General features: G+C 39.5%; 1 protein-coding gene across 2 annotated transcripts in view; it reads left to right on the top strand.

The window, feature by feature from the left end:
• Positions 1-17,543, top strand: part of ERAP1 (endoplasmic reticulum aminopeptidase 1) — a 26,087-nt gene extending 8,544 nt beyond the window's left edge. Inside the window, exons 6-19 of one of the 2 annotated variants that reach the window (XM_026649174.2) lie at positions 1,721-1,875; positions 2,635-2,748; positions 3,919-4,050; positions 4,556-4,687; positions 6,021-6,104; positions 6,649-6,806; positions 7,300-7,379; positions 7,907-8,090; positions 9,720-9,876; positions 11,908-12,092; positions 13,096-13,257; positions 14,047-14,187; positions 14,313-14,394; positions 15,835-17,543. In XM_026649174.2, coding sequence (XP_026504959.1) covers positions 1,721-1,875; positions 2,635-2,748; positions 3,919-4,050; positions 4,556-4,687; positions 6,021-6,104; positions 6,649-6,806; positions 7,300-7,379; positions 7,907-8,090; positions 9,720-9,876; positions 11,908-12,092; positions 13,096-13,257; positions 14,047-14,187; positions 14,313-14,394; positions 15,835-15,978 — 1,910 coding nt within the window. In that variant the 3' untranslated portion in view covers positions 15,979-17,543. Of the gene's footprint in view, positions 1-1,720; positions 1,876-2,634; positions 2,749-3,918; positions 4,051-4,555; positions 4,688-6,020; positions 6,105-6,648; positions 6,807-7,299; positions 7,380-7,906; positions 8,091-9,719; positions 9,877-11,907; positions 12,121-13,095; positions 13,258-14,046; positions 14,188-14,312; positions 14,395-15,834 lie in introns of those variants that run through there. The other variant, XM_026649175.2, reaches the window with a different exon arrangement.
• The last annotated feature ends 278 nt before the right edge of the window (positions 17,544-17,821 follow it).

The following is a 17,821-nucleotide window of genomic DNA, read 5'->3' as shown; positions in this document are numbered from 1 at the left end:
ATTCCCCATAGAAACAAAGAATGGAACAAAAGAATAATAAAGGCACCTCAACTTTTCCTCATTTATGTAGGACAGTCTTATAATATGCATCCAGATATCCTCCAGTCACACAAGCTGAAAATTGTTCCACTTTACTGCAGTTCTGTAACCATATGGGAACCAATCCTGTCTGTGTTCTGTGCACATCCAAAATTCCTGCTGAATGACCCGCCCTGGGAGCGAGTTACCAGTGACCCAGGGCTGGGGCAGCAGGAGGGTGCAGTTGGGGGGGGGAGGGGGAGAGCCCAGGGCTGGGGTGGGGGGCAGCCAAAAATTTTTTTGCTTGGGGCAGCAAAAAACCTAGAGCCGGCCCTGCCAGGACCTAGGCAGTGTGAGTGCCACTGAAAATCAGCTCGCGTGCCGCCTTTGGCACATGTGCCACAGGTTGCCTACCCCTGATCTAAATCAATTTATCCTTTATCTAAATCAAGCATTCATTCACATACATCAACATACATTTATCACTTATTACTTTACTATTTCTTAACTTCTAGCAACTCTCAGGATGTTGCAAATTTACTTAAACTTTAATATACATAACAAACAAGTTAAAAGCTACTAAACTGTGTTCTGTTTGGAAGAACAATTATAGTTGTTTTTGAGAACAGACTTTCTGTCTTAGGATGTGTTCACACAATTAGCAGTTTGGCCTTGCCTGTTTCTCACAGAGAGGGAGAGAGACAGAAATGAAAAAGCAAAAGGCCTTAGCTGTGGGGAATTCAAACTTACCCCTTGTCTCTCTTGGCCTCAGACTTGTTATACACTTTATGGTTCTAATACAGAAATTTCCTGATATGGTCCAACACTATCACTCTCCAAACTGGCCTATATGGATGTGGCTGCTGAGATCCCCTCTGTGACAAGTAAGGCTTGCAGAGTCCTTTTCCCACTTTGCCACTGCTCTGCTTAAGGCACCTCTACACATCTTTACAGTGGAGCTAATGTTATATGGGGGATCTGGCATAGTCTCTCCACACCTGGCTGAATTTCGACTAACCAGTGAAACATGAGTGGGTGACAGCCATGCTCCCATCACACTTCGAGTTCATCGTTAGATATGAGAGCCAAGGCCAAGGCACTCCAACCACCTCAGAAATACCTACATGGCCACACAACACACATCCTGGAGTGCCTTGCTTTGTTGAAAAAATGGTCTTATGTTTAAAAAAGAAATTAAAATAGTAGAAAAGTGGATGAAATACTTATTCCCTAAAATGTAAGCAGTAATGATTCTATACACTCAGTAAGATTTTCAAAAAAAGCTCAGCATTGGCCTATCTTTTTCATTTAAGTTGATGGGAGTTTTTCCCACCCAGTATCAGGTAAAGGAAACTATTAACAAAAAACTGTTGAAAAATACCTAGTTTCCTGCTTAGGGTATCTCCTTCTCTGTCTTGCACAATAGAAGGTCCAGAATAAAGTTAACCAGTTTCTGCCCTGTGCTGTCATTACTTTTCATGGATTTTGTGACATGCATCTTGTGTTGTACTACCCAGAATAGTTTGTCAAGTTAAGATACTTCATATCACTTCAAAATATATAAAATCTGCACTTGAACTACTGAAATTAATGAAAACTATTTCTCTTTATTTTAATAAAAATGTGTTTGATACTGTGTTAAATGGGTGAGGGTGAGAGAGAGATTGCATGGATAAGTGAGATATTATTATTTATTTTTTAGATCTAGCTGCTATTCCTGATTTTCAATCTGGAGCTATGGAAAACTGGGGACTGACCACATACAGGGAATCTTCTTTGCTATATGACCCTGAAAAGTCCTCGGCGTCGGCTAAACTTTGGATTACTATGGTAATAGCCCATGAGCTGGCTCATCAGGTAATGGTTAGGGGAATACGAAGGGATCTAAATGTTTGTTGGTTTGGTTTTATTGGCAATGTGGTACAATATAAAGTCATCCTAGATATTTGAGAAAAATTTATACATTGAAAACAAGTTGTTAGACTTATTAGAAACTTTTGAAATAGATTGGCTTTTGAGACTAAAAGGTTCTGAATCATCTGTAACTTGATTTTATATTATTTACTGGGCTAACATGATTGCATCTTTTTAATTTTCTCCAGAGTATTTTAACTGTATTACTCATAAGAAACTTGTGGGTGTAAAAGTGTAATTTCTTGGATACATTTTAATACTGTTTTATATTAGAGCCACGTTTGATAAGGGAGCCCTAAATGAGGTTAAAGTCCATTTATCATAGACCATTATATTGTGTGTAACTCGTCTTTGTCCTCTGTTAGAGAATGACAAAATGAATAAAGAATAAGAAAACTATTTAAAATACAATGACCCATTTACACAGCAATAGGAGGAGTGAAAACAAAATGCCTACATGGGACAACTGATTTGGATGCTTCTTGAGCCTATAGGTGGGCATGAGGACCCACGCCACAGGAACACATTACAGAATTGATGGGTGGAGTGAGTGGTAAACTCATGCTAGGGATCTTTCACACTGCCCTATGAACCCCCAAACCTTTCTGTCCTGGGTCTGCATAAATTAGTGACTGAATTAACTACTCAACTTAAGACAAGGCTGATAGCACCTTTTATTATGAGCAATATTTTTTCTTTCAGTGGTTTGGAAACCTAGTTACCATGGAATGGTGGAATGATCTTTGGCTAAATGAAGGATTTGCAAAGTTTATGGAGTATGTGTCAGTCAGTATTACTCATCCGGATCTGAAAGTTGTAAGTGTTAATTACTTTCCCTTTTTTATTTATTTTAAATCATATTTTAAAATGGCTGAGGGTAATTTATTGATGATTTGCAATGGTAAGCTTATTGGGCAGCACACAGATTTGCCGTGAGCTAATTTTGTTGTTTTTTAATAATTAATGTAGAGTAATTAGGTTAATCATCTTTTAAGGATTACAAAGACATTATAACATTGTCTAAATACAGATGATCAAAGATGATTACAGATGATTCTGATTGCAGTGAAGGTGGGCTACACATACAGCACTGCAGCAGCACAGCTGCACCACTGTAGCACTTAGTGAAGACAAAAAGAACAGGAGTACTTGTGGCACCTTAGAGACTAACAAATTTATTAGAGCATAAGCTTTCGTGGGCTACAACCCACTTCTTCGGATGCAGTGAAGACACTACCTATGCCGTCGGGAGAGCTTCTCCTGTTGGCGTAGTTAATGCACCTCCCCGAGAGGCATTAGCTATGTCAACGGGAGAAGCCTTCTCGTCGACATAATGCTGTCTACCCTGGAGGTTAGGTTGATATAACTGCGTCGCTCAGGGGTCTGGATTTTCCCTTGAGCGATGTAATTATATCAACATAAGTCTATAGTGTGGACCAAGCTGGTGTGTTGTATCTTAGAAAGACTCATCACCCTTTTGGAATGTCTGAATGATTTCACATTCTCATTTCAACAGAGATCGCTACTTTGGGCGCGTTCCTACAAAGACATTTGGGCCTGATCCAAAACCCAGTAAAATCAGTGGGAGTCTTTCCATTGACTTTCCTGGGCTTTAGGATAAGCCCCATTTGTTCAATTTTACTCATATAAGTAGTTTCACTGACATCAATTTATGTTAATAAGTCTGTGCAGCATTTTGCACATTGCAGTAGCTTTATAACAGGTGATTGCAATCTCTAAATGAGATGTATTTTGTTTTAAAATAATGCATTTACTGGAATAAAAAGAATATTTAAAATGTTTAGAATATTTTTTCTAAATATTCTAAAAAGAAGATGCTTTTGTTTTCTTTATACAGTCTGAAAGTCACATGGAAGAAATCTAAAACATATTTCAAGTGCAAATATTTTCATCTTCAGTTTGGTTTGCTGTTACATCTGTATTCAATAGTCCTTGAATAAAAAAAATATTTTTTTCTCCTATTAGGAAGATTATTTTTTAGGCAAGTGTTTTGATGCCATGGAGGTGGATGCATTAAATTCCTCACATCCTGTGTCTACTCCTGTGGAAGATCCAGCTCAAATTCAAGAAATGTTCGATGATGTTTCCTATGAAAAGGTAAATTATGTAACTATTTTTCCTTTTGTTTCAGTGAATATTGTTCATGAAGCTTGCTTAGAATGGGGGCAGGGGTCCCGGAGGGGCAGTCAGGAAGGAGTGGGGGGTTGGATGGGGCGGCAGGGGGCAGTCAGGGGCAGGGGTTCTGGGGGCAGTCAGGGGACAGGGAGAAGGGGTGGTTGGATGGGGCAGGGGTCCCAGGGGGCTGTCAGGAATGAGAGGAGGGGTTGGATGGGGTGGCAGAGGTCCGGGGGTGGTCAGGGGACAGGGAGCGGGTGTGTGTGGATGGGGCAGGGGTCCTGGGGGGGCCGTCAGGGAACGGGGGGTTGGATGGGGCAGGAGTCCCGGGGGGGGGCAGATAGGAGGTGGGAGCCGGGCCACGACCCCCTCCCCTAACCGGCCCTCCATACAATTTACGAAACTTGATGCGGCCCTCATGGCAAAAAGTTTGCCTGCCCCTGATCTAAAGATTAGTTTTGTAAAATGTTTATCACTTCCTTTTCAGGGAGCTTGTATTCTAAATATGTTAAGGGATTACTTGAATGCAGATGTGTTTAAAGCTGGTCTTGTACAATATCTGCGGAAGTACAGCTATCAGAATACAAAAAATGAAGATCTATGGAACAGTCTGGCACATGCAAGTATTTCTTGGGGGTTGGAGGGGGTGATGGGTTCGGTCACAGAGTCCCCCTTGGGACTGTCACTTGACGTGCTGAAACTACCTCTGAGCCCGTTTTCCCTGCCAGCTTGGGACTCCAGAACCCTGTCTTGTTGAACCAGACATGCTACTTTGCTGCAGCACAGACCCAGGGTCTGAACCATGCCCCCAAAGCTGCAGACTTTAACCAAAACTGCTAAGCAGGTTTCCTATCTCTAGCACCCAGACACTCAGCTCCCAATGGGATCCAAACCCCAAATAAATCCGTTTTGCTTTGTATAAAGCTTATACAGGGTAAACTCATAAATTATCTGCCCTCTATAACACTCATGGAGAGATATGCACAGCTGTTTGCTCCCCCAGGTATTAATCACTTACTCTGGGTTTAATAATAAACAAAGGTGATTTTATTCAGTATAAAAAGTAGGATTTAAGTGGTTTCAAGTAATAACAGACAGAACAAAGTAAGTTACCAAGCAAAATAAAATAAAACAAAACACGCAAGTCTAAGCCTAATACATTTAAGAAACAGAATACAGGTAAATCACACCCTCAGAGATGTTCCAATAAGCTTCTTTCACAGACTAGACTCCTTCTTAGGCTGGGCCCAATCCTTTCCCCTGGTACAGACCTTGTTAATTCCAGCTCAGGTGGTAACTCCGGGATTTCTCATTACTGGCAGCCCCCTTTGTTCTGTTCCACCCCTTTTTATAGCTTTGGCACAAGGCGAGAATCTTTTGTCTCTCTGGATCCCCCCCCTCCTTCTAAATGGCAAAGCACCAGGTTTAAGATGGATTCCAGTACCAGGTGACATGATCACATGTCCTGTGAGACTTCATTACCCATTGGCTGGCACCCACGTATACAGGAAGGCTTACAAGTAAACAGAGCCATTTATAACCAATTGCCCTAGTTAATGGGAACCATCAAGATTCCAAGCCACCATTAATGGCCCACACTTTGCATAGTTACAATAGGACCTCAGAGTAATACTTCATATTTCTAGCTTCAGATACAAGAATGATACATTCATACAAATAGGATGAACACACTCAGTAGATTATAAGATTTGTAATGATATCTTACAAGAGACTTTTTGCATAAACCGTATTCCAGTTACATTATATTTACACTCATAAGCATATTTCCATAAAAGATATGGAGTGCAACGTCACAGGGGGTTGTACCAAAGTATCTCCCTGTGAATAACCACCATCCAACCTAATATATTACTGAACAGATTAATCACTTTAAGCTGCATTCATTATTCATAATTGTAAAATTAAAGGGAAATAATATTTAATTTTTTCAGACTTGTCCTGCGGGTGACACCCAGGAAAGCCAACTACAAGGTGATGGCTTTTGCACCAGAAACCAACAAACATCTTCAAGTGCAGTAAGCTTCTATTTTCCTACTTATTGCTAGTTATAAGTCTGCTGTGTTACTGTACACTAACATTTAATTCTTCAGTTTTCATCATGTTTAAAATTAGTATATTCCCTTCCTGGGAGTGTGAGCCTATTGTACTCAGAACCCTACTTGTGAGAATATAAGTTTATTGGATACTGCTGGAAGCCTGGACTTTATATTACCGTTAAAAATTTTCCTTGGGTTTTACCTGTTGAATACATGCTTGAACAAAAACCTGAGATGGAACAAAAATCTATCCCCTAAAGAGCCCGATAATGATTGGTGCACTTATGATTAATAGCAGTAACAGCCATATAAGCATCTAAAGGTTATTCTGTCCACCATAAGGTGAAAGATATCTCAGGCCCCAATCCAAACTTCACTATGTAATTCCTGTAAACTTGTTTTTTCGATCATCAGCAGTTGGTAGCTCTTATGAAGTTGCCACTCACTCATCTCTGCTTCCTTGCCAGTATATTTCATCCTCACTCTGTTCTTATGTATTTTGTTTTTGCCTCATATAAATCAGCACTGGACCAGGAGAGAGATTCTTGATGTGACGACAATGATGAACACTTGGACATTACAAAAGGGTTTTCCACTAGTAACTGTCACAGTAAAAGGAAAGAATGTCCATCTGCATCAAGAGCACTATATGAAGGGATCAGATTCTTCTCCATCAACAGGGTAATAGAAAATGAGCAAGTGATGCTCTCCGTCATAGTCTAGGCAAACTGGAAAATCCACTAGTGCATAGTAGTAACTGCTATTGTTGTTCTTAAAGGAACAAAAATTACATTTTGGCATTGCTTATTTGAAAACTGGTAGTGTTAAGAAGCTATAACTGAGGTCCATTATAATAAGTCCATAGAAATAAAAGCATCTTATATCTGGGCTTTCTAGGGTAATCTTCTTCTAAGTTGAGATTGGGGTAGGATACTGTAGCAAGAGGATGGCCACATTTTGTCTCAGCCGTGAGAGTAATGAAGTCTGCGTAAGTCTCTCTACACCATGACTCTCACCTCCACATACTCCCAAGAAGTGTTCCAGAGTCAGTCACTTCCTAATCTTTGTTCCCAACATAGCAGTGTAGCTCACTACCCAAACATAGGTCCAACCTTCTCTAGAGTAGCTATTGCATTATTCTGTCACTAAAATAACCATTTTTACTTTGCAATAGGTACTTGTGGCATGTTCCATTAACGTACATTACTAGTAAATCTGACACTGTGCAAAGATTTTTGCTGACAACTAAAACAGGTAATGTCCTTTAAAGTGATTAGTCCATTTGAAGGATTAGTTACAGTGCTTGCAAAGTTTAGCCATTTTAGCTCTACAGCTATTTTGTGTGGGAGGGAGGATGAAACTGGCAGTTCTACCTTTTATTTTTGTTATCACAGATCTAATTTCAATAATGCTTTTAAAAAAAAAATGGTTCACGAGGACAAGAGAATGCCAGCTTTTGGCAGATGAGATATAAAACAGCTGAATTATATATAACCAGCTGGAAAAATTGGGTTTTGTAGTGAAAATGTTAATAGACTCCGATAACAATATTACTGAGCTATATCTCTTAATGTATTCAGAAACTATAGCATCTCTTCCTTTTACTGAAAAAGAGACCAAGACCAGCATTAGCTATTGTACCAGGATTATTTTTTGTTCAAACTTAATGTATGAAATGGACTGTGCAAGTGCTGAGCTCTTCATCCATTACATGGTCGTCTTATCAAATAGTGTTTCAAGCAATAAAGAGAGAATGGAGTTATAATTTATTTTGTTTGCAGATGTCCTCATCCTCCCAGAAGAGGTAGAATGGATAAAATTCAATGTGGGAATGAATGGTTATTACATTGTGCACTATGAAGATGATGGATGGGATGCTCTGATTAGCCTTTTAAAAGAAAACCATACAGCAATTAGCAGCAATGATAGAGCGAGTCTCATTAACAATGTATTCCAGATTGTGAGGTAAGGCACACTGTATGAGTCTTAAAAAGGCAAATGATACAATTCATATTGTGTGTCACTAAAGCAGAAAACATTTACTCTTGTATAATTTGTTGTTATTAAATCCTTTAAACAGAGATGGGGTCAGATTCTGATCTTGTTTACAGCAATGCAAATCTGGAATGTCTCCATTGACTTCAGGGGAGTCATGTAACTGAGAACATACACTGACCCTGAGAACATAACCATTATAATCAAAACACTGTCTGTGATACTGTGTAAATCAATGGATTCCAGCAGCACTGATCTGCTGCCTTTTGAAAATTAGGATTAGAATAAGGTTTTCAATTAAACCTAAGATTTGGTGTCTTAAATCAGTCCCTTATGGGCAGTGGTTCACTTTTCACAACCCCATCACTTCAGCTCAATTTGCACTCTGGAGGGGCCTGTGTGCGACCACTACCTTAGATACTGAACCATTTCCTGTTGCAGGTCAAGTGTTTGGCATGGCCGAGCCAGGATTTCAAGAGTTTTTGTAGGCTGAGTCTTTACCCTCTTTTGCAAGCCCCAAATATTTCTCCAAAATGTGATAACCAAGCTGCCTTTAATGACATGCTACTTTACCTCAATTCAAACCTGACCGTAACCTCAACAAACTGTAGAAAGTCTGAGAACACAAATATGCCACACACTTAGTGACCTGAAAGAGCTGTTCCAGGCAGCAGAACAAGTGGTCAGAATGGTACTGAATTGTACCCAGGCAAGGGGCTTTCTACTGGTGCTAACCGTGCATTAATATACAATGAACATAAATACATGAACATGTATCTTCTTTTAACACTTTTCACAGTTGCACCATTTTCTAAAGAGGCTGCAAGCCTTTCCAGGCAGAGAATATGTCTCCAGCCCATACCTATGAGCTCACCATAGTCCTACTTTTGAGCCCATGAGGATGCTTTTATAGTCCTGCCCTTGTTTCGGATACATGTAGGCAACACCCAGACTTGGGGCCTACTAAACTTGTCCCTTACTGAAGCTTATGAAAGGGGAGTTTTCACTGGGAATGCACTCCTTCTGCAACACTAAAGATCACTAGCACTTCCAGCCTCACATCCTGTTCTGTAGCACAGCTAAACAGCTCCCTCCCCCCCCCCCCCCACACACCCATGCTTGAATATGGGGAGGGAGAAGGTGCAATTGGATAAACCATATCCCGTTTTCTCATTGCTGCTGAGGAAAGTGGGTGTGTGGTGGAACATGCTCCTCCCATCTAGTTCATGCAGTACTGTCCTCCAGGGGACTGCAATCATACTACCACCATCACCACTGCAAAACAGACAAACAAACACAAACCACAAACACCTGCCAACTCTCCCAGGTTTCCAGCTAGATCTGGGACTGATTTTAATCCCTTCTCTTATAACCCATTAATTCACGTTAATCTTCACCTTCTGCTGTATCAGATACCAGAAGGTTTCATGTCTTATGTGGTTTGTTGGCCACATTTGTCTTTCAGGAGTTTGTTTCTAGGCTTTTCCATTTGTGTGATGATAACTTCAGGATTCTAAAGGAATTAAGTAGAAATTAGTTCATTTAATTTTATTTATAACTTTTTCTCTCTCTCTCCCTCTCCCTCGTTTTCTCTCTCAGTATTGGAAAACTATCAATTTCTAAAGCTCTTGATTTATCTTTGTATTTGAAACATGAATCCCAAATTATGCCTGTATTCCAAGGTATGAATGAGCTGATTCCTGTGTACAAGCTCATGGAGAAAAGGGACATGGATGATGTAGAAAATCAGTTAAAGGTAAGACAGAAAGCACCTAAAACTGGCTAACACTAAAATAGTGGCTATACCCTGTAAGCACACTTTGAAAAATAAATAGTTTAAATTTGGGTTTAAAATAAAATAAAAAAAACCCCACTCCACTCTATTGGCTTGCTATCAATAACTGTATTTTTAGTCATATTTTTTTTTCTTTATAGCCTCTGGTTCTGTATTCATTTCCTGGCTGAAGGCCAGGGAGTAGGTGGGGAAGTTGCGGTCATGGTGATGTGTAGAGCTGTGACCTGGCAGCAGTGTTCTACCAGAGGTTATCCTGGGAGCCCCATCAGTCCTTACTGCTTTCTCCCTCTCACCGGAGGAGAAAGGGCTTATTTTTGCAGGGGCAATAAGGGAGAACAGAGGGAGCAGGCACTTGACAAGATGGGTAGGAAAGAGAAGATAAGTCTTTGACTGCCAGCCTGAGAATCCCAGGAGTGAGTTCCTTTCCCTGATGGCTGCATGTTTTTCTATTGTTCCAGTATCCTGGCAGTTCAGAAAAGCCTGCAGCTGCCAGAGATGTAGCCAGGTCCTGGCAGTTGTATCTCTTTTGGAGCAGCCACTGTTCAATCCTCTTTTCTCTGTATGTGCATGTAGCTGGCAGGCAAATACACAATCAGTCCAAGTTCAGTGGTCCTCCCAGTGACCACAGGTATCCTACCAAGACTGCTGCCTCTGCTATGTATCTAAAGACTATTGTGGCCCCAACACAGCAGTATCTGAGCCCTTCACAAACTTTAATGCCTCTATCCTCACAGCACCCCAGTAGGAGAGGGAAGTATTATCACCATTTTACAGATGGGGAACTGAGGCACAGGCAGAGTCTAGATCTGTAGAGTCCCATCCTTAACTACAAGACTGTCCTGTCTGGCCTGCTACTCTGCTCTGTTTATTGTCTGATTAGTACTTCCAGACCCGGCTTTCAACTCAGCCAGGAAGGCAAGGGTTGTGAAATTAGAAGATTGTAAAATAAGCAAGAAATGCATGTTTATAAAAAATCGGGGTGTTAAAAATCTTATTCTTTTCTCTAAGTATAGTTCTAGAGAAAATGAGATAGGTAGAACATTCAGAGCAATTCCTTGCAGAATGTTGAGATGCAATAGCTTGAACTATTGTTTGGTATTATAATTATACATTAGAAGGTGATGCTCTAGCAATTATGATTTATATTATTTAGGAAGGATGTGATTTCTTTCTATTTTGCTTGTTCCAGAATTTGCTGAGTTAACTTTACTGAACCAAATTCACCCCTGGAATAGCACTGTCTGCCCAGGAGTTACACCAGGGATGGATTTGGCCCACTGATTTTACACACAGCACTGAGTTGAATGCACTAGGTCCTATGGAGTGTAGGCCCCAATCCTGAATCAGATTCACATAGGTGAACCTTTACATCCAGGGAGATGCCCACTATCATAGAATATCAGGGTTGGAAGGGACCTCAGGAAGTCATCTAGTCCAACCCCCTGCTCAAAGCAGGACTAATCAGATTTTTACCCCAGTTCCCTAAATGGCCCTCTCCAGGATTGAACTCACAACCCTGGGTTTGGCAGGTCAATGCTCAAACCACTGAACTATCCCTCTTGGGCTGCTTTTGTATGCCTGCATGTACAGAGAGGGGAGAATTGAATGGTGGCTGCACAGGGGTCCATCCACGTTGGTCTGCTTGTAGGAACATGGTAACAGTTGGTGAAGTAGTTGAACACTGAAACTACTTGTCATCCCATTATATTTAAAACTGATGAATGGTATGGCACAAAAACCTGATTTTCAGAGAGACAGATATGAACAGCTAGTAAGTTAATTTTTGCTAAATGTTGGTAAAATTTGTAAAATGAAAATATTTAAAAAGTGACATGAGTTTGAAGATTTATTGGAGGATTTAACCAAAGATAAGTGGTTTAGATGTTGATTTAAATTACTAGTGCCAACAACAGCAGAAGTAATGCATTTGAAGAGGCAGTATTTATACGTAAGTGTGTTAAATAGAATCTTTTTATTATTAAATTGTTTTAGGGGTACATAGTCAATCTGTTTAAAGACCTAATTGACAAACAGTCCTGGAATGATGAGGGCTCAGTGTCTGAGAGAATGCTTCGCAGTTCCCTACTCCTGTTCGCGTGTGCGCGCAAGTACCAGCCGTGTGTGGACAAAGCAGAAGAATATTTTATGAAATGGAAGGAATCCAATGGAACTTTACGGTCTGTTTTCATAGTAAATTCAGTAGAAGTGAAGGATGAATTAATGTTTTCCCTTTTGATTTAGTATTGGTGAATTGATCTAGTAATAAAGCAGCTGCCCATACTTCAGCCCTTTCAGGGACCTAAATATTAATCTTTTTTAGTACTTTCTCATCTCAGACTCCCAATTCCCTCTGGACTTGACAGCTGTTATGTACTCATTGATAGCTCATACACCACCTTGTACTTTGGAACTTGTTTTATTAAAGGTGAAAGGGAAAATGGAAATTAGAGTTGTGCCCCTTTGTTTTGCCTTTTTATGGTGGAGAAAGAAGGTCTGAAGGGTTTTATTTTACACTATATACTTTCAGGTCACCTGCTACTCACTAACATTTTGGATACAGGCCATCTTTGTTAAAGATTCACTTTCTCCACTCCTTAATTTAACGAGTCAGAGTTCACAGTAAACATGCTGAGATACCACCAGCAGGTCATTTAGCAAAACCAGCATTCCTGATATTTCCAATGTGAAAAACACCCAAATAATGAAACAAGACCAATTTTAAAGAAAACTTTTGCCAGCCATCTTTGGGAGAGGGCTTGTTGACCAGGACACCTCTTTAAGAAAGTGACATAGGATCTGTAACTCTTACATAGGTAACATGACTACTATTTAAACATCCCTGAATGACTAATATCTCTTAATAAAATTCTTCCTTGGCAAAACAGGATCTGCTCTGGAATGAGGCTTGAACCCCGGTCTTCTAGGTTCAAAGTAGCGTGAGTCTCACTAACAATAAATACCAGGATACTTTTAGACTGAAGGCAAACTCCTCCTCTGGCAACACTTAGGAATCACGAATAGGGACAGACGGAGAAAAATTAAAGGCCTAATTCACCCTTTTGTTATACCAGAATGATTTCTGGTGTAAAACTGGTGTAATGGGATGGTGAATCTGAATGGAAGTATCCATCATAATGGAAATATGAAGCAGAGTGTAACTTGGTTTCCAATTTGTTGCAGTTTGCCCAATGATGTTAAAACTGCAGTATATGCTGTTGGAGCCCAGACAATCGAAGGTTGGGACTTCCTTTTTAGTAAATACAGGCTGCCTTGGTTCAACACTGAGAGAAATCAGATTGAAGTTGCTCTCAGTATTAGCAGAAATAAGGACAAACTTCAGTGGTGAGTAATTTACTGTTTTATGAAGGAAGTGTTTGTATGGGAGTGGAGAGGGAGGAACCAAACTTGGGTGAAATGTGAACTACAGCAATGAGCACTTTTCTAGCATCTTCAATGCACAGTATTATAAAATGCCTTATAAAAGAAGGGGAAGTTGCAATTTAAAACTTGACACCAGAGGCTGGTGCACACGTTTGCATTTTCAGCTGTCAATTGGAGAAAGGCAGAAACAAGTGACTATTTAGGCACTTGATTACCTTTTGCATGTAAAGTTACTGTAATTGCAGTGTACCTATATATTTCTTATGCATGCAAGGGGGGGGCTGACTCTTAAAAACATTGTCCCTCAGTGTTTTGAGAGAGCTCCAGCCACAGTAGATACATGCCCGCTCTCCTTTTAGCATCATAGGAGGAAAGGAACATTTAGAAATGTTACTGCTACCATTTCTGCCACTGATTTGCATTGTGAAACCGAGCAAGTCCTTTCACTGTGCGTTGATGCTACCAAGAGGCACTAAATTTTTTTTTTTTTTTATGAATAGTGCCTCAATTTCCTGAAATGGAGATAATCTTAATAACTTTCATGATGAACTTCATGGGACTAGGGTGATGCAAGTGGCTCAGAAGTCTTTTGCTAAAGTAAATTTTATCTTAAAGTAAAATTGAAAGTAAGACAGTTATAGTGATTAGCCAAGGTGTTAAGAAATGCAGTTTTAACAAAGTAACCCATCCGTCATCTCTGCCTAACAGTCTAGTTACCTTTTCCATTTCCATCCTCATTGGGGTTTTTAGGATAATGGATCAAAGTTTGCTTGGTGATGTAGTAAAAACCCAGGATCTTCCACATATCATTGTGTTTGTTGCTAAAAACCCTTCTGGCTATCATCTAGCATGGACATTTTTGAAGGAAAACTGGAATAAACTTGTACAAAAGTAAGTTGCACAGATTGTTCTACTCAGACCCTTATGCTAGCTATATTTGACATCTATTTCTCTGTTTTAAATTAAATCATCCATTTAATAAATCTTTGGTAATTGGTTTTTGGCTTTTTTGCTAGGTTTGAACTTGGCTCACCTTCTATAGCCCACATGGTAATTGGAGTGACAAATCAATATTCTACAAGGGAACAGCTTGCAGAGGTGAAGTGTCTTACTTTCAGATCATGCATTCTGGCTGGGGTTTTCAGAGCTACCTAAGGGAGCTGGATGACTAACTTCCTTAGACTCCTTTGGAAATGCCAGAGTCTGTTTTATGTGGAGAAGTAGTTTTATGAAGATGATAGGCATAACCTGTGATTAAGCCTAAGGATCATGTAAATATTGGAAGTTAGTAAACATTGAAGTAGTACTGTAGCTCCCCTGAAGCTATACAAATGCTATACAAGTTGTGGGTTTGAGGACCCTAAGCATAGCAGTATATGCCAATAGCAAGGGAAAGAATGGACCTGTGGTTATAACACTGGGTGAGCATCAGGTGTTTGGTGCCTGCTCAGAGTTCTTGTGTCTCCTTAATGCCTCTGGGCCTCAGGTTTTCATCTGAAAAGTGGCAATAGGAAGGCTTGTCATTTCCGTACCACTTCTATCAAGTTTAGCCTGGTCAATTTTATTTATACACTCTGCCATGGTGCTCATCTTAGTACCTCACAAGCATTAATATGTACAGTATCTTCACAACATTCCTGTGAGGTTGGGAAGTTCTAATGCCACTTTTCAGATGAAAACCTGAGGCCCAGTGCAAAATGTAGGCACTGTTACTGTATTGATTATATTGTTAGTTTTAATCTTCGTTGAAAGCCTCCGTTTTAAATCTAAATGGAGCTTCCCCACTAAGCTGCTACAGAATCCAAGGAACTTGCTGCAGAATTTAGGTCTTGCTTGCAGCAGACGCCACATGGCCTTCAATATGATTTTACTGTAGGATGAAGCAGAGGTCATGTTTTCAAACAAACATTAATATATTCAATAAATGACAAAATGACTTGTTTTCCCACAGTAACTCTGCAAAGCATGACTTCTCCCATCTCAATAATAAGGAAAGTCTTACAGTGACCTCTGGTAGCATTTGTCTGTCATTAATACTAACTTGTACCACAGACTCAGTGGTTGGGACTCTCCCTTAAAACACTAGCTGGGAAGTAGTCGTTGGCTGAGGAAGGTCTGACAACAGGGCTCCTTCACTGCGGGGAACACCAGGGCTGAGAGCTACCATGGGGGTTTCCATGCTGAGCCCCTAGCCTCCTGTTGACTTTGCTGTAGGTTGGGGTTAAAAAAGTTTCTGAAATGATCCACTGATGCCACTGCTCTGAGCTGGTTTAATTGAGATGGTATTAAAAAATGGTTGCTGCTGTTTTAGCTGCCTTATCAGCACTAGGTGCCTCAGTGTGGCAGAACTCTGGTTTTACCAATGGTGTGAAGTTTTTTAGAAAACTGCTGTCATGTAGACAGTCACAGTAGTTAAGAGACTTACTATAGGTCACACTGGAAACCTGGAGTTTTTTGCCATTAAACTTGTGCACTAGTTACTAGACTTCACTGCCTCTTAAGCATGCATCAACTGTTTATTGTAATTTTTTCTGATAGGTGAAAGAATTCTTCAATTCCCTGGAGGAAAAAAGTTCACAGCTCCGCTGTGTCCAACAAGCTGTAGAAACCATTGAAGAAAATATACGATGGATGGACATAAACTTTGAAAAAATCAAAATATGGCTACAAAATAACATGTGAAGGATTTATTATTGCATCTGGCTTTGAATATTTGAATTTAAATTACAAAACAGTGAAAATTTCAAAAAATCTAAAGCTTTGTTGTTGTTTTGCGGTGTGATTTACTTAAAGCAGTGATGGCATGGGCCCCATTCTGTTCCTTTGTATGAGATTGAATATCAATTTCAATAGGAGCAAGATAGGGTTTTATATGCACACCTTCAATCCAATAATAAATCATCATCCACAATTGTTGGGCAATAAAAATTGCTCACTGTGGCCTGTGTAAACTGGGGATTTTGAATTCTAAAATTGGAATACTTGAATTCTAAAAAATGGATTTACTATTCTATTTTGAGGAAAAACTAATTTGTGAAATGATAGAAAATGGATGAGTACACAACTGAACTATAAATGGAACACTCCACATTTGAGATGGCATAGAAGTGTGTATCCCCTTGCCAAACACTAGGTACGGCTAGCAATTTCTGCTCAGGGTAGCCCAGCACTGGAATATTTATAGGGATGCTAGTTTAACATGGAGATGTATTGAAATTATGAAGGTGAGATGATTTCTTAGCACCTGCTTTTTACCTGTATTTTGTGAATCTGCAGTCAGTCCATCAAAATAATTTATGTAAAACACCATGAGGAATTTAATCCTTTCCTATATCAAGGTGTACAGTATTAGAGTATATATTGCAACTATGATTAGGATTAATACACTTCAAAAGTAGAAGTGATAAGAAGTGCAGTTGAATAACTAACTTATTTTTCCCATACCTCCTCTTTTTACAATTATATGGCTATTGCTTCATGAGAGTATTTTTTTATTATGCCTTATTTGACTGTGGAAAGTGAATTACTTGCTTACCTTTATATTAAATCTTATACTCCTTTTTAATATAGAATTACATTAGAGTAATAATAGAATGTGATCTGAATCTGAAAGTTCAACAGGATCTGAAATATTTAATATTTTAGATCAGTATAATTAGTAACTTTTTGATAGGGTCAGGGTGATTTCAGTATTTGCTGTTAATTAGCTCTTCCAACTAACAAAAGTGCACTTTTACAAAATAAATGTCCTTTTCAGAAGATTAACCTGTTTAAAAAGTGATTACTAAATATTACTCATTTTTATTATAATGAGGCCTGTTCTATTACAAACCTAAGACAAAGAAGAAAGATGGTCAGGTGCATAAAGCATGACATCGAGGTTGCATGTTTGGCTCTTTCAGAAGTTTGTATGAGCTTTACCAAGTTCTTTTCTGTTCTGTGTCTTTCTTACAGTAAAATGGGAAATGGAGAAACTGACTGTACACAAAATATTGTCAAATGCATAATCTTAAAGTGAAAACAGATTGGTTTTTCCTCAGATCTGTCAGTTGTAATAAGGTAGAATGGGAAATATCAGAAACTTCAGACAGAAGTGTGATTTCTAGGTTGCTGGCAATCCTTGGTCAGGGCTTTAGTATCCTATCTGTAAAACTGGGATACTTCTGCTTACCTACCTCACTAAAGTGATGATGCTTATTTAATTAATGTTTGTAAAGGGCTTTGTGCTCTTCAGATGGAAGTGAAAGTGTTAGGCCTGGTCTACACTACGACTTTAATTCGGATTTAGCAGCGTTAATTCGAATTAACCCTTCACCCGTTCACACTACAGAGCCAGTTAATTCGAATTAAAGGGCCCTTTAAATCGATTTCTGTACTCCACCTCGACGAACGGAGTAGAGCCTAAATCGATTTTGTTAATTCGAATTAGGGTTAGTGTGGACGCACACCACCGAATTACTGTGTTTAAGTTAATGGGGTAGTGTGGCCGCACACCACCGAATTAATGTGGTTTAAAACCGAATTA

Source organism: Terrapene carolina, unplaced genomic scaffold (assembly GCF_002925995.2).
Source record: "Terrapene carolina triunguis isolate 2854851 unplaced genomic scaffold, T_m_triunguis-2.0 Scaffold69, whole genome shotgun sequence".
NCBI lineage: Eukaryota > Metazoa > Chordata > Testudines > Emydidae > Terrapene > Terrapene triunguis.
Note: the sequence above shows the minus strand (reverse complement) of the source record. Positions and strands in the feature narration are given on the sequence as shown.